General features: G+C 40.4%; 1 protein-coding gene across 1 annotated transcript; it reads left to right on the top strand.

Moving 5' to 3' along the window:
- Positions 1-9,205: 9,205 nt before the first annotated feature.
- On the top strand, positions 9,206-9,616 carry LOC311116306 (histone H3.2-like; the record flags this gene model as incomplete). Its single annotated transcript, XM_084191407.1, has 1 exon — positions 9,206-9,616. One exon carries the CDS (start codon positions 9,206-9,208, stop codon positions 9,614-9,616), a length of 411 nt encoding a protein of 136 aa, XP_084047533.1.
- Positions 9,617-13,244: the final 3,628 nt, after the last annotated feature.

Raw genomic sequence — 13,244 nt, 5'->3', positions numbered from 1 at the left:
AATACCGGAGCAAACAGCGAATCAAACGGTCCTGGAGGCCATTTGTGGTCGAGGCGAGAAGAGATACAGCTACGTCCGTGTTTTGTTGTATTTGGAAGGGACTAGTTCGCTTCATGTGGACTCTTCATTTGGACTGGACTGACTGACTCGACATGTAGGCGGGGCTCGGGAGCTTCAGAGCTAAGGGCAGGGCTACAGATTAGGTGTCCCTAAAGAACCGCTTGTCTAACAGTAGTTCCGCATTACATTAATTAATTTGCACTCAAGTTTTATTTATTTTTATACTGTGTATTCTCCGTGTAAATTCATGTACCATACCGAGACGCCCGTACCATTTCGGTTCAATACAAATACATGTACCGTTCCACCCCTGCATCCAACTGTAATCAAAATTGCCACAGCCATAGTTTCAGTAAATGTGATTAGTATATGTTCTCCCTTTCATTTTTTAAAGGATGATATGGATGAGCCAGACCTGTGGGATGCATCAGTGGTCCTCCTTACAACAGTCAATGATGATGCCACAATCCCAGTTCACTACCACCCAGTGAGAGTCTCTGTCGTCCTAGAGGGTGATGTGGTTGTCAATCTCCCCAGGCTTGCTGATGCCTTCCTGGTAATGTTCGGCCTGATTTATGCACTACATCTCAGCTATCCCAAGGGACTGACAAACACTTTTGAGTTCACACAGAAAATCTTACTTGGTCTTGATGACTCTAAACTGTCATCCAAGCTGCAGAATCTTAAAAATGAGCTGATGTTGTATGTGTAACTGAAGATCCAAAAAGGAGTGGTGGATTCTGATGGCTCACTCTGTTAGAGCATAGTCCATAATGAGAATATGTCATGTCAGGTCCATGTTGAATACTGTTAAACTGTTTATGTTAAAGTTGCTGCTCTACTCAATGGGTTTTCAGCCAAATGGCACAAAGTACACACTGTCTTTGTACGTTTTAATGTACATTTAATTGTTGTTAAACTGAAATTCAGGGTTGAATTAAGTGTTTATATATGGAGGATATTTTTATTCATAATTCAAATTGAAAGGCCAAAGGGAAAACAAAGCGAGATCAAATAAAAAATATTATTATTTTACTACACTACTAGGAGAAATCATGCCATAATTAAATTTAAAAAGTCACATTTAAAATGCAAAGCTTCAACTGTCAGCTGGAAGTCGTTTCAGACCCTCCCACCAGCCGTTGGGCCATGCCTCCTCATTTAAATTGACACCTGTCACTTCTAAATGAAAAGCTTAAATCAAAATGTAAAAGGTGAATCTGAAAATGTCAATGTCAAATGTAAAACGTAAAATTCAAAAGATAAAATGTCAAATTGAAAATTATAAAGGGGAAAGGCTAAAATAAAACAATTATATTTTAGATTTTAATTGAAGTATTTCCATTTTAACTTTTACATCATACATTTAATTATGGCATGATTTTTCCTAGTAGCGTAGTAAAATAATACTATTAATTTGATCTTGCTTCTTTTTCTCTTTGGACTTTCAATTTGAATTATGAATAAATATATCCTCCATATTTATACACTATGGCATTTTGTTTTTAAAAGGTGTACTATATAGCTTTGGGAAGTACATTTTTATCAGAAAGGAAAGCTCTTCATTGATACATTTTCATAAATAAATAAACTGTCCTCAAAGTTTCAGGCTACTTTACTTTAAGCCACCTTTCTAGTTGGAAACAGTGTTATAGGGACTTTATTTTCTTCTGAGGATGGGATGTTTATTCAGTTATGGAAATGGTTAAATAATTTTTATTGTCTTATTAATATTGTTAATTTTGCTTTCGAGTTTGAATTAATTTTCTAAAACTATACAGTGCACCCTGAAGTTGCTAGATTTGAACCAGATAGCCAAAGGAAGGGTAAACACTGCCTTTGTACATGTTAATGTACCGTTTTGAAATTTTAGCCGTTTTAGTTGTGAAGAATTTACAAGCAATTTGTTTATACATTGCTGCACTGCAAGTTTACAACCAGATGGCCAAAAGTGTGCCTTTAATTGTTTATTTAATTCTCTTTTCAATTTTTAATTATTTTTATTACTATTATAGTTATATTACTATTATTATTAAATAGATTGTTTCATTTTGTGCTAAAAGGCACAGGTGTGGGCAAATAATCTTTCTAAACAAATGTTTGGTCACCACCCAAGACTTGCTGATGCCCTCCTGGTAATGTTGTATTAACAGTTTATAAGCTATTTGTGATATAATGATATTTTCTTAATGTAATTTTAGCTTTTCTGAGTTTGAATATGTTCTACTATTACATAGTTCATCTTAAAGTATAAACAAAATGCCCAGAAGTAGACTTGTTAATTGTTATTTTTTATTAATGTTTTTTTATTTCATATTTTTTTGCTAAAAGACTGGGCAAGAAAAGTTTATACTAAACATCTGAATAGATGATGTTTTTTTGTTTGACCTTTAAGTCAATAGTACTTATTATTTTGAAGGCAATCAGTTGCCACAAATATTTTAAATTTGGTGGTAAATGATTTTGAGTTGTAACAAGTCTATGTTTTTGAGTTATGGGTAATCAGAAGATTGATTGAAAAAACGAATAAATGTTAAGTTAACTCAGGATATTTATGTTTCATTTTCATGCTTGAAATTATTAAGTTCTCTTGAGATATTGCAATGAGAAAGATGAATAAATATTCTGAGTAGCATAAACTGAAAATGTTTGAGTTGGCTTAATCAGTAAGTATGGTGATTATTATTAAGGTTCTGGTCGTCTGAGATACCAACAAGTAGGCTATACAATATCAAGACATATGTATTTTTCTATTAGTGTATTTGAGTTTGTTCTGTCGTTTCTGGATGATTAAATTGAAATTGCATCCAACTTTATATGGCTTGTTTTCAGGGGCGGCCTGTTCAATAGGGCGATATGGGCGACGCACTGCCAAACGGGAAAAGGAAGGGATTTTTTTTCTAATCAATTATATCACGGCAACAGTAGTTATCAGTGTTGTAATCTATACGTCTGATCTGCCACAGTGCCACACTGCCACTAAATGTCGAATCAGGCTAAAGTCGTGCTTCAAATGGCTCCCCCCCCCCCCTTTTGGGGCGATTTCAGTCAGGTTGAAAATCACCCAGAAGTCTGTCATAGACTCCCATGTAAAATCTATGTTTTTCAAATATCAGATCTTTCAATACAATCTCTATGGGTGTCTGAGGGCTTGCACTTACGCGCTTTCGTCATACGTTACGTAACCATGAACGTAACTAAGAAAATAGCGGATTGTGTCTTTGAAATAAGTTCCTTTTTGTCGGTGAACAAATGAAGATAAATTGGCAACGAAACAATTAGGACCTCCCAGACCAAATTTAATAATTCAACAGGTTTCTACTAAAGGCGGAAAGTCCTACACCCGAGGATTTTCAAAAAATTGGTACGAACGGAAAAATAACATTGCCACTCAACTTGATGAGGGATACAGGCTAGCTGTCCGCCGCCACAACGATGAGGTTAGTGTTGATAATCACAAGTTTACTGGAGAACTGAGACCAAGTAGAGACTTTGGACAGGGTGGATATGGTATAATAAAGGCAGTTTATTCAGAGGTAAAGATATCTGGAATCGCGTGCACGGACCCGTTTGTCAAACTCTTAGGGAGCTATACATTAAGCCCCATTACTTACCATATCAGATAAGAGAAATTGCTGCAGCTACATATATTTTACATCCTGGCCCTACACAGTTCACTATTTGCATCACTTACCAAAATATTACATGTGGTCATATATGCTTGGAAAGTGGAGATGCCATAGAACGTCAAAAAAGTAAACATTGCTGGAGACACATTGCCGTTTTGGAGAAGACATCGCGTTTGCTAGCGAAGAGATTTGTTGTGGCAAATGAACTTGGGCTGGGAATTGCCAGGGACCTCACGATAAGATATATGCATTGCGAGTCTCATGATTCTATACGTATTGCGATTCGATACTGTGATTTTATTGCGCACCATATGTCTGTTGCAGAGGGATCAGAAAGCCATGAGAACGAGTTTTGATCAGTCATGGAAATAAAAGTGCTGAAAACAAATTGGCTCCCAATGTGAAAAGATTGAGAACAAGCTATGAAGGAACAATAATGGTGTTTTGGTGCAGGTACAGCCAACTAGCGCTAAAATATTGCGATATTGTCAATACAGTATATCGTAAAGTATCACTATGTAACTCGATTTCTTTCACCCCAATCCCTCAAATTAACGGTAAATAACTGAATTGTTTGCCCCACATTTAGCTAAGATGATTAGCTAGCCAGCTAAAATGTTTTTTTAGTTAGCAGTCGCATCTACAATAGTTTACTGTCAATAACATGTCTCCAAACATGACGTGGTGTCTCCAATTGTGTTGACATTTTACAATTGCGATGCGCATCCATGAGTATCCACTTTCTGTAGCTCAGCTGGTAGAGCACTGCGCTTGTAACGCCAAGGTAGTGGGTTCGATCCCCGGGACCACCCATACACAAAAATGTATGCACACATGACTGTAAGTCGCTTTGGATAAAAGCGTCTGGTAAATGGCATATTATTATTATTATTATTATTATTATTATTATTATTATTATTATCTGAAGAGAGCCCCGAAACATTGTGTGCAGACATTTTATGCAATAAATGAAGTAGGTTGAATCTAGTAGTTCTGATCTTCTGATTGGTCCTGATGAGTTGGGCAAGGTCCCCTCCAGGCTACTGTCACTGTTGCATTGGCTCTGAGTCGGGTTCTCTGTCTTCAAATGTTCAGCCTAAGAGAGGGGATTTTTGTGTGTGTGTGTGTGTGTGTTTAACAGTGATGATGTGTGTGTGTGTGTGTGTGTGTGTGTTTAACAGTGATGATGTGTGTGTGTGTGTTTGTGTGTGTGTGTGTGTCCTCAGAGCAAGAACTCGTGAGTTGGAAGAACTGAGAGGCCTATGGCGTGGGTGTTGTCCTTGGCCACCTGCTGACAAGGCTGACAAGATAGGACCCTTTTGTCCATTGTTATTGGATAGGAACAGAACTTATAACCAGCTCCTGACCTAAATAGATCTTAGCACAACATTTTACTCAACATATCATATTCACTATAACAAATATATTTACTACGACATTAGCAAGAACCGCCACATCCTCAGCCGGCTAATCCAGTGTGTGAAGTTTTGCGGAGTGTTTGAGTTAGCTTTGCGAGGCAAAGATGAAACTGAGGGCTCCACCAACCCTGGTAAGCCAACACTTTTGAGATCAGTCAATAAATGCTTCTGGTATTGACTTATATGCTGCCCCTGTCTTCATGTTGTTGCTGGACATATCTTTTTTAAAATGTGTGTAGGTCACCTAAATCATCAGAAAAATTGCCCCCCCTGAGAATTTTTTCAGGAGCCGCCACTGCTTGTTTTAGATATAGTGATATTTGAGAATTGATTTCATTTCAAATAACTGAAAGTGAGAGGTTGTAATCTGAATAAAGGGGGGAAATGCCATTTATTGAACGTGGTGAGACAGTCTTACACATTTCTAGAGAACCAATTCGGATTTAAGTATAACTTTTGTATGACTTAAGCTTTTAGTGGTAGGTCCAAGCTTAAAATATTTAATAAATTCTGTCCTCTCTATTGATTTTCATTTTATAAATAGGTCCGTTTAATTTTGTCTGGCTTGCTGTTCCAAATCAAATGGAATATTTATTTTTCATATCAATTAAAAAACTGTTCGCTAGGTGTAGGCAAGACCGTAAACTGGGATAATACTATAGAGTTAATCAGTGTAATGTGAGGCTTCTTGTTTGCACGGGCAATGTCTCCGGCCAACTCCAGGATCTCAGCAGTCAGGCACTCGAGCACGGCAGCCAGGTAGACTGGTGCGACAGCACCCACACGCTCGGCATAGTTGCCTTTGCGCATCAGCCTGGGCATCTCGTAATCCATCTTGATTTAAATGTTCATGTAAAATGTGTTCCCAACATTGAAAGAATGTCTGTGTTTGTGTGTGGTTTTTTTATTCCAGGAAGATGAAGGGGGTGATGTCCTGCAGGACCTAGCAAAACATGCAAGGAAAATCGTTGTGTACTAACCTGGGATATTTACGTTAAGGATTATGTTTACCAATAGATGACAGTATTGACTCAATACGGGGTTTGCTTTCCCCTATCCGTAACCATTCAAATGTCTGACATATAACTGTGCTCGAGAAAGCCACAGGTAGCGTAATGTATTTCAGCAGATTTCGTGCGTTTCTGTGTGAAAAGACACGAATTTATGTGCTACTTAATTCGTGCGAAAAGACACCAATTTAACCAGTAAGCTACACACAACAACCATAAACGGATAGCCTATTTTTCTTTATTATAGTTGTGAATATACAGAAATGTTGTCTTTATTTAATAATGTTTCAAACATTGTAGTTGTATGCCTATGTACTGTTTGAGATTTTCTGAACATAATTTGTGAGAAAATACACACATTTACGTGGGAAAAATTGTTTTATTACATTTACGTCATTTAGCAGATGCTCTTATCCAGAGCGACTTACAGGAGCATTTAGGGTTAAGTGCCTTGCTTAAGGGCACATCGACAGATTTTTCACCTAGTCGGCCCGGGGACTAGAACCAGCGACCTTTCGGTTACTGGCACAACACTCTTACCCACTAAGCTACCTGCCACCCTTATTAATGTTAACGCTGTTTTCTATGCTTGATTTCGATTAATACTTTAATACTTTGGGATACTGGTGCACTTTTGGTCAGAAAGGCCCCTTTTCCGTGTAGGCAACAGTACACGATTTTCTTCATAATGCATTTCATATTTCGCAGAGCCTAAATTACACAATTTTCTTCATAATTCATTTAATACATGTTAAAGAGGTTAATGTAAAATAATGAAATGTCGGCTTTCACTTATGGCACTTCCAAGGCCTTTCTATTATGGTTATGTCAATCATATTATATACTTGTTGTAACACGTTCAACCAGTTATCAAGTCAGAAATGTCAGTTTCCAAGTACCGACTAGCACTTGAATGCTGTATTATGCCAACTTCACATTCTCGTGGAAAATGGGAAGTTGTAACTCCGACATGATTGTGTTAAAGTGGTTTTGAAGTCGGAACAATTCTTAAACCAATAAGATTGGCAACAACATTTTCACAATTTCTCACTTGTAATTCGAACTTGGAGGGTCATTCAAGTGAAACTTCCCAGTCGGAACTAGGTATTTCCGATAACTCTGATAGCACCCTGAACACGACATTAATATGTGTGATCGACAACAGTAGGGTCTGGGTCCTGGCGTGTCCAGTCCCCATACCCATTCCATAGGAGTGAGTGTCAGTAGTCTACTATATGTCCGTGCTATGTGAAGTAAGTATGGTGATTATTATTAAGGTTCTGGTCGTCAGAGATATCAACAAGTAAGGCTATACAATATCAATAAATATATGTTTTTTTCTATTCGTTTTTTTCCACAAATAGACAGGTATTTTTACCTTTCCTTGGTAGCAAGATCTTGTAATTTTTTGCTAACTTTCTATTAACATTTAATAGAGTGAGATCATTTTATTTATTTTGGGATATGTATCCACATCACCATCAGACCATTTTATTGGTAAACTACAAGTTGTATTGTCAGTGATCCAATTTACAGTTTAGTCATTTAGCAGACGCTCTTATCCAGAGTGCATACATTTTACATTCTGGCCCCCGTGGGAATCGAACCCACAACCATTGCGTTGCAAGCGCCATGCTCTACCAACTGAGCTACAGGAAGGTCAATACCTTATCTAGTACATTTATCATAATGTGGTTGTATTCCAGAGAGGTTAGAAAATGTATCTAGATCCTCTGAGTACAATGACACGTTTGTTTTTAAAGCTTGGATTTCTAATCCCTTGATATAATTGTTGGATCTGATTTGAATAGCTAACATTTCGATGGCCATAATAAATAGATATACCGATAGTGGACAACTTTGTACATTTCAGCACCACGGAGCTCCTCTATTACCCGTCTCGTGAGTGGAGATGAAGCAGAAGTGCTGTCCATTCAACTGTGCTGAATAAAGCAACGCATGCACCGAGACTTCCTTTGTCCTTCCTGATTTGTCCAATTATTTGGCTGGAGTATTTCGGCCTGCCGCGCGTCTTTGACTATTGTAGATAATCCCTTTGGATTTATGCGTTTTATTTCAACGCCTTAGGCAAGTAAAACGTGCAATACGTAGCTTTAAGACAGGTTAATATACATGGTGAGAAATGTAGAGGTGCGCGTATAAATGGAGCAATTGTGCCTTTTTGATGGAAATATGGAGGTGGGATTTTGGAGATCAGGTCATCATTTGCGCGCTCTCCGCGAATACAGTGGGCCATCAGGATGTCCTAGGGCACGATGGACACCCTCTTTGCGTGGATGGCACACAGTTTGGTGTCCTCGAACAGACCGACCAGGTGAGCCTCGCTAGCCTCCTGCAGGGCTATCACCGCGGAGCTCTAGAAGCGCAGGTCGATCTTGAAGAACTGGGCGATTTTTCTCCCCAGGCGCTGGCAGGGCTCGTAACGGGGAGGCGCTCCTGCGCGCAGACTTACATTTACATTTTAGTCATTTAGCAGACGCTCTTATCCAGAGCGACTTACAGGAGCAATTAGGGTTAAGTGCTTGCTTTTTTTCACCTAGTCGGCTCGGGGATTAGAACCAGCGACCTTTCGGTTACAGGCACAACGCTCTTACCCACTAAGCTACCTGCCGACTTGGCGGCCAGCTGCTTCCTGTAGGCTTCGCCATGGCGCGACAGTCGGAGTATAGCCTCGAAATGCCCATGTGAAATGTATAAAGCCGGCAGTGGCATCTGCTGATTGGACACCATCTCTCCACCACCCCGATTGGCCCGTTGCGGAGGACTCCTCTGTCGGTTACTGGAAGGGATGCTTTTCTTCTTTTTTTTAGGACAGCGCGCCCAACACAATACACTGGGCGCCCAAAACAATAGTCCACTAAGCGCGTGCGTACAATAGCACACTGCTGGCCCTTTGCGCGCAATAATAGTCGTCAAAGTCAAGAGTGAAATCTTGTGTTATATTTTAATGCTAGCCTGTTATCGCAAACGAGGCCAATAGTACACTGCCTGCACACAACTACACACTGCGCGCTGGCAAAAGCACACTGACAGTCGGGAGTTTAGCCTCGAAATGCAGAGACGCGCCATGGCCAGAACCAAGCAAACCGCTCGCAAATCCACCGGTGGCAAAGCCCCCAGGAAGCAGCTCGCCACTAAGGCTGCTCGCAAGAGTGCCCCGGCCACCGGCGGTGTGAAGAAGCCTCACCGTTACAGGCCCGGCACCGTGGCTCTGAGAGAGATCCATCGTTACCAGAAGTCCACTGAGCTACTCATCCGCAAGCTGCCCTTCCAGCGCCTGGTGAGAGAAATCGCCCAGGACTTCAAGACCGACCTGCGCTTCCAGAGCTCCGCCGTGATGGCCCTGCAGGAGGCTAGCGAGGCTTACCTGGTCGGCCTGTTCGAGGACACCAACCTGTGCGCCATCCACGCCAAGCGGGTGACCATCATGCCCAAGGACATCCAGCTGGCCCGCCGTATTCGTGGAGAGCGCGCATAAATGAGGATGACCTTAACTCGAAAATCCCCCAAAGGCTCTTTTAAGAGCCACCTCCATATTTCCATCAAAAAGGCACAATTGTTCCATGTATACACGCACCTCTACATTAGCCACCATGTATGTTGTTCACTAACACGTCTAAAATCTACGTATTTACCTTTTAGTTGCCTGAAGTCTAGCTTCAATGTTTGTGTGTGTGTGTGTGTGTGTGTATATACACAACCATCTGGCATCATCCACTTCCTTTGAACTATAGTAGCACAGTAAAATGCTTTACAAAGGAGGGGGAAAAGAAACGAGTGATAATATAGGCCGAATAGTAACAAGAATTGTGTTCAGATGAATAATTGACACTATTAGTTGTGTGTAATAATAGCCTTGCATGCAGTCCAGAAAAAACATTGCATGCCAACTTACTTTGAAAGTCCATGTCGCAGTGCTGCTGAGAGACTCATGCAGAGGCCAAAACTTTACAGTGGAGCACTGAGGCCATCTTGTGGTTAAATGTGGGTACTGCACATCATGGTGATTCCCTTTCAGTATTTGATCTTTAGGCCAGCGTTTCCCAAACGCGGTCCTGGGGTCCCCAAGGGGTGCGCGTTTTGCGTTTTGCCCTAGCACTCCACAGCTGATTCTAATACTCCAGCTTGATGATGATGAGTTGATTATTTGAAGCAGCTGTGTAGTGCTAGGGCAAAAACTCCCAAAACGTGCCCCGAGTTTGGGAAACCCTGCTTTAGGCTAATACTAGCCTATTAGGATGACTTGGTTCGATCGCTTTAATGGCAACTGCTGAACTCTGGTTTTCACTAATTACTTGTCCCAGGTGAATTATGAATCCAATAGCAAAACAAATGTTTCAAAATTGCTCAATAGTGAAAAAAGGGCAGGAAACGATGGGTTCTCAGCAATATTTCACCAACAACCAATCACTATTCAAGCATAGACATTAGGATCATCAACAAATATTCCTAAGTCATACTACAAAAGGGTTGTAACGAAATGGATTTGTCTGTTCAATGCAAGTTCAACGTCAAAGAAAAAGTTAATCACCACACCAAACGTGTCTTTAGATACACTGTAAAAAATGACTTTGTGGAATGTACTCAAGCTATTACAGTCAACAAAAGCACACGTCGTATTATTGAGTAGATCTTTTTGCTTGTTTTTATGAGTAGATAAGCTTGACTAAGTTGTTTAGATGTGGTCCAATACATAGAGTAAAGATTAGAGGTAAAAAAGGATTATATTACGTTGATTGAACTCAAATAGACATTGTGTTATTTTACCTGAATGATTCATCCTATTATGTATTTAGACCAAGTCAGAAAAATTTTCACATTTTTACTTTGGATTCACTCAATCAGATCCCTTAAGAGAAAAGGTATCCGGACACCGGGAATCCATTTATTTAAACATCAACGGTTTGCAAAACATCTGTTATTATGAGATGAGAAATTACGGATTTGCAATCAACACTGCAGGTAAATCCTGATTGCTGCAGGTAGGCAAAACCGTAGAAATAGGAACTACAACACTAACTAGTATAGGATCTCTGTGGGCAGAACCATTACTTACGAGAGATACAATGGAGCTTCAACCCCATAGACGTCACGGGGAACAAAATATTCTCATAGTAACCATGGATACCTACGGAAATGGAGGCTCAAATAGCTCGTGTTTGCACTGTGGGATATTTTTCAAACTACAATGCCAAAACATTGAACAACCCCAATAATCTAAACACTTTTACTCGTTTGTTCCTATAACATTTCTCTGTTCACGAGCACTGCTGATGGATGCCACCTACAGTGGGGAAAAAAAGTATTTAGTCAGCCACCAATTGTGCAAGATCTCCCACTTAAAAAGATGAGAGAGGCCTGTAATTTTCATTTTAGGTACATGTCAACTATGACAGACAAATTGAGAAAAAAATATCCAGACAATCACATTGTAGGATTTTTAATGAATTTATTTGCAAATTATGGTGGAAAATAAGTATTTGGTCACCTACAAACAAGCAAGATTTCTGGCTCTCACAGACCTGTAACTTCTTCTTTAAGAGGCTCCTCTGTCCTCCACTCGTTACCTGTATTAATGGCACCTGTTTGAACTTGTTATCAGTATAAAAGACACCTGTCCACAACCTCACACAGTCACACTCCAAACTCCACTATGGCCAAGACCAAAGAGCTGTCAAAGGACACCAGAAACAAAATTGTAGACCTGCACCAGGCTGGGAAGACTGAATCTGCAATAGGTAAGCAGCTTGGTTTGAAGAAATCAACTGTGGGAGCAATTATTAGGAAATGGAAGACATACAAGACCACTGATAATCTCCCTCGATCTGGGGCTCCACGCAAGATCTCACCCCGTGGGGTCAAAATGATCACAAGAACGGTGAGCAAAAATCCCAGAACCACACGGGGGGACTTAGTGAATGACCTGCAGAGAGCTGGGACCAAAGTAACAAAGCCTACCATCAGTAACACACTACGCCGCCAGGGACTCAAATCCTGCAGTGCCAGACGTGTCCCCCTGCTTAAGCCAGTACATGTCCAGGCCCGTCTGAAGTTTGCTAGAGTGCATTTGGATGATCCAGAAGAGGATTGGGAGAATGTCATATGGTCAGATGAAACCAAAATATAACTTTTTGGTAAAAACTCAACTCGTCGTGTTTGTAGGACAAAGAATGCTGAGTTGCATCCAAAGAACACCATACCTACTGTGAAGCATGGGGGTGGAAACATCATGCTTTGGGGCTGTTTTTCTGCAAAGGGACCAGGACGACTGATCCGTGTAAAGGAAAGAATGAATGGGGCCATGTATCCTGAGATTTTGAGTGAAAACCTCCTTCCATCAGCAAGGGCATTGAAGATGAAACGTGGCTGGGTCTTTCAGCATGACAATGATCCCAAACACACCGCCCGGGAAACGAAGGAGTGGCTTCGTAAGAAGCATTTCAAGGTCCTGGAGTGGCCTAGCCAGTCTCCAGATCTCAACCCCATATAAAATCTTTGGAGGGAGTTGAAAGTCCGTGTTGCCCAGCGACAGCCCCAAAACATCACTGCTCTGGAGGAGATCTGCATGGAGGAATGGGCCAAAATACCAGCAACAGTGTGTGAAAACCTTGTGAAGACTTACAGAAAATGTTTGACCTGTGTCATTGCCAACAAAGGGTATATAACAAAGTATTGAGAAACTTTTGTTATTGACCAAATACGTATTTTCCACCATAATTTGCAAATAAATTTATTAAAAATCCTACAATGTGATTTTCTGGAGAAAAAAAATCTCATTTTGTCTGTCATAGTTGACGTGTACCTATGATGAAAATTACAGGCCTCTCTCATCTTTTTAAGTGGGAGAACTTGCACAATTGGTGGCTGACTAAATACTTTTTTTCCCCACTGTATATTACTTTGGTCATTTTTCCTTTAACCCATTAATGTTGTAGGTGCGCCTTTTTTCAACAGTTCCCAATAGAAATCTGTACCGCACCTGCTGCTATTTCAACCTCTAAATGGCCGCCTATGAAAAGCCAAGTGACATTTACTCCTGATGTACCGACTGTACCGACTGACCTGTTGCAACCTCTACAACCACTGTGCTTATTATTTGACCCTGC

The sequence above is a fragment of the Coregonus lavaretus genome (genome assembly GCF_964263955.1).
Source record: "Coregonus lavaretus genome assembly, contig: HAP1_SCAFFOLD_496, whole genome shotgun sequence".
Classification (NCBI taxonomy): domain Eukaryota; kingdom Metazoa; phylum Chordata; class Actinopteri; order Salmoniformes; family Salmonidae; genus Coregonus; species Coregonus lavaretus.
The sequence above is the reverse complement of the archived record's forward strand: the minus strand, read 5'-3'. Positions and strand labels throughout refer to the sequence as shown.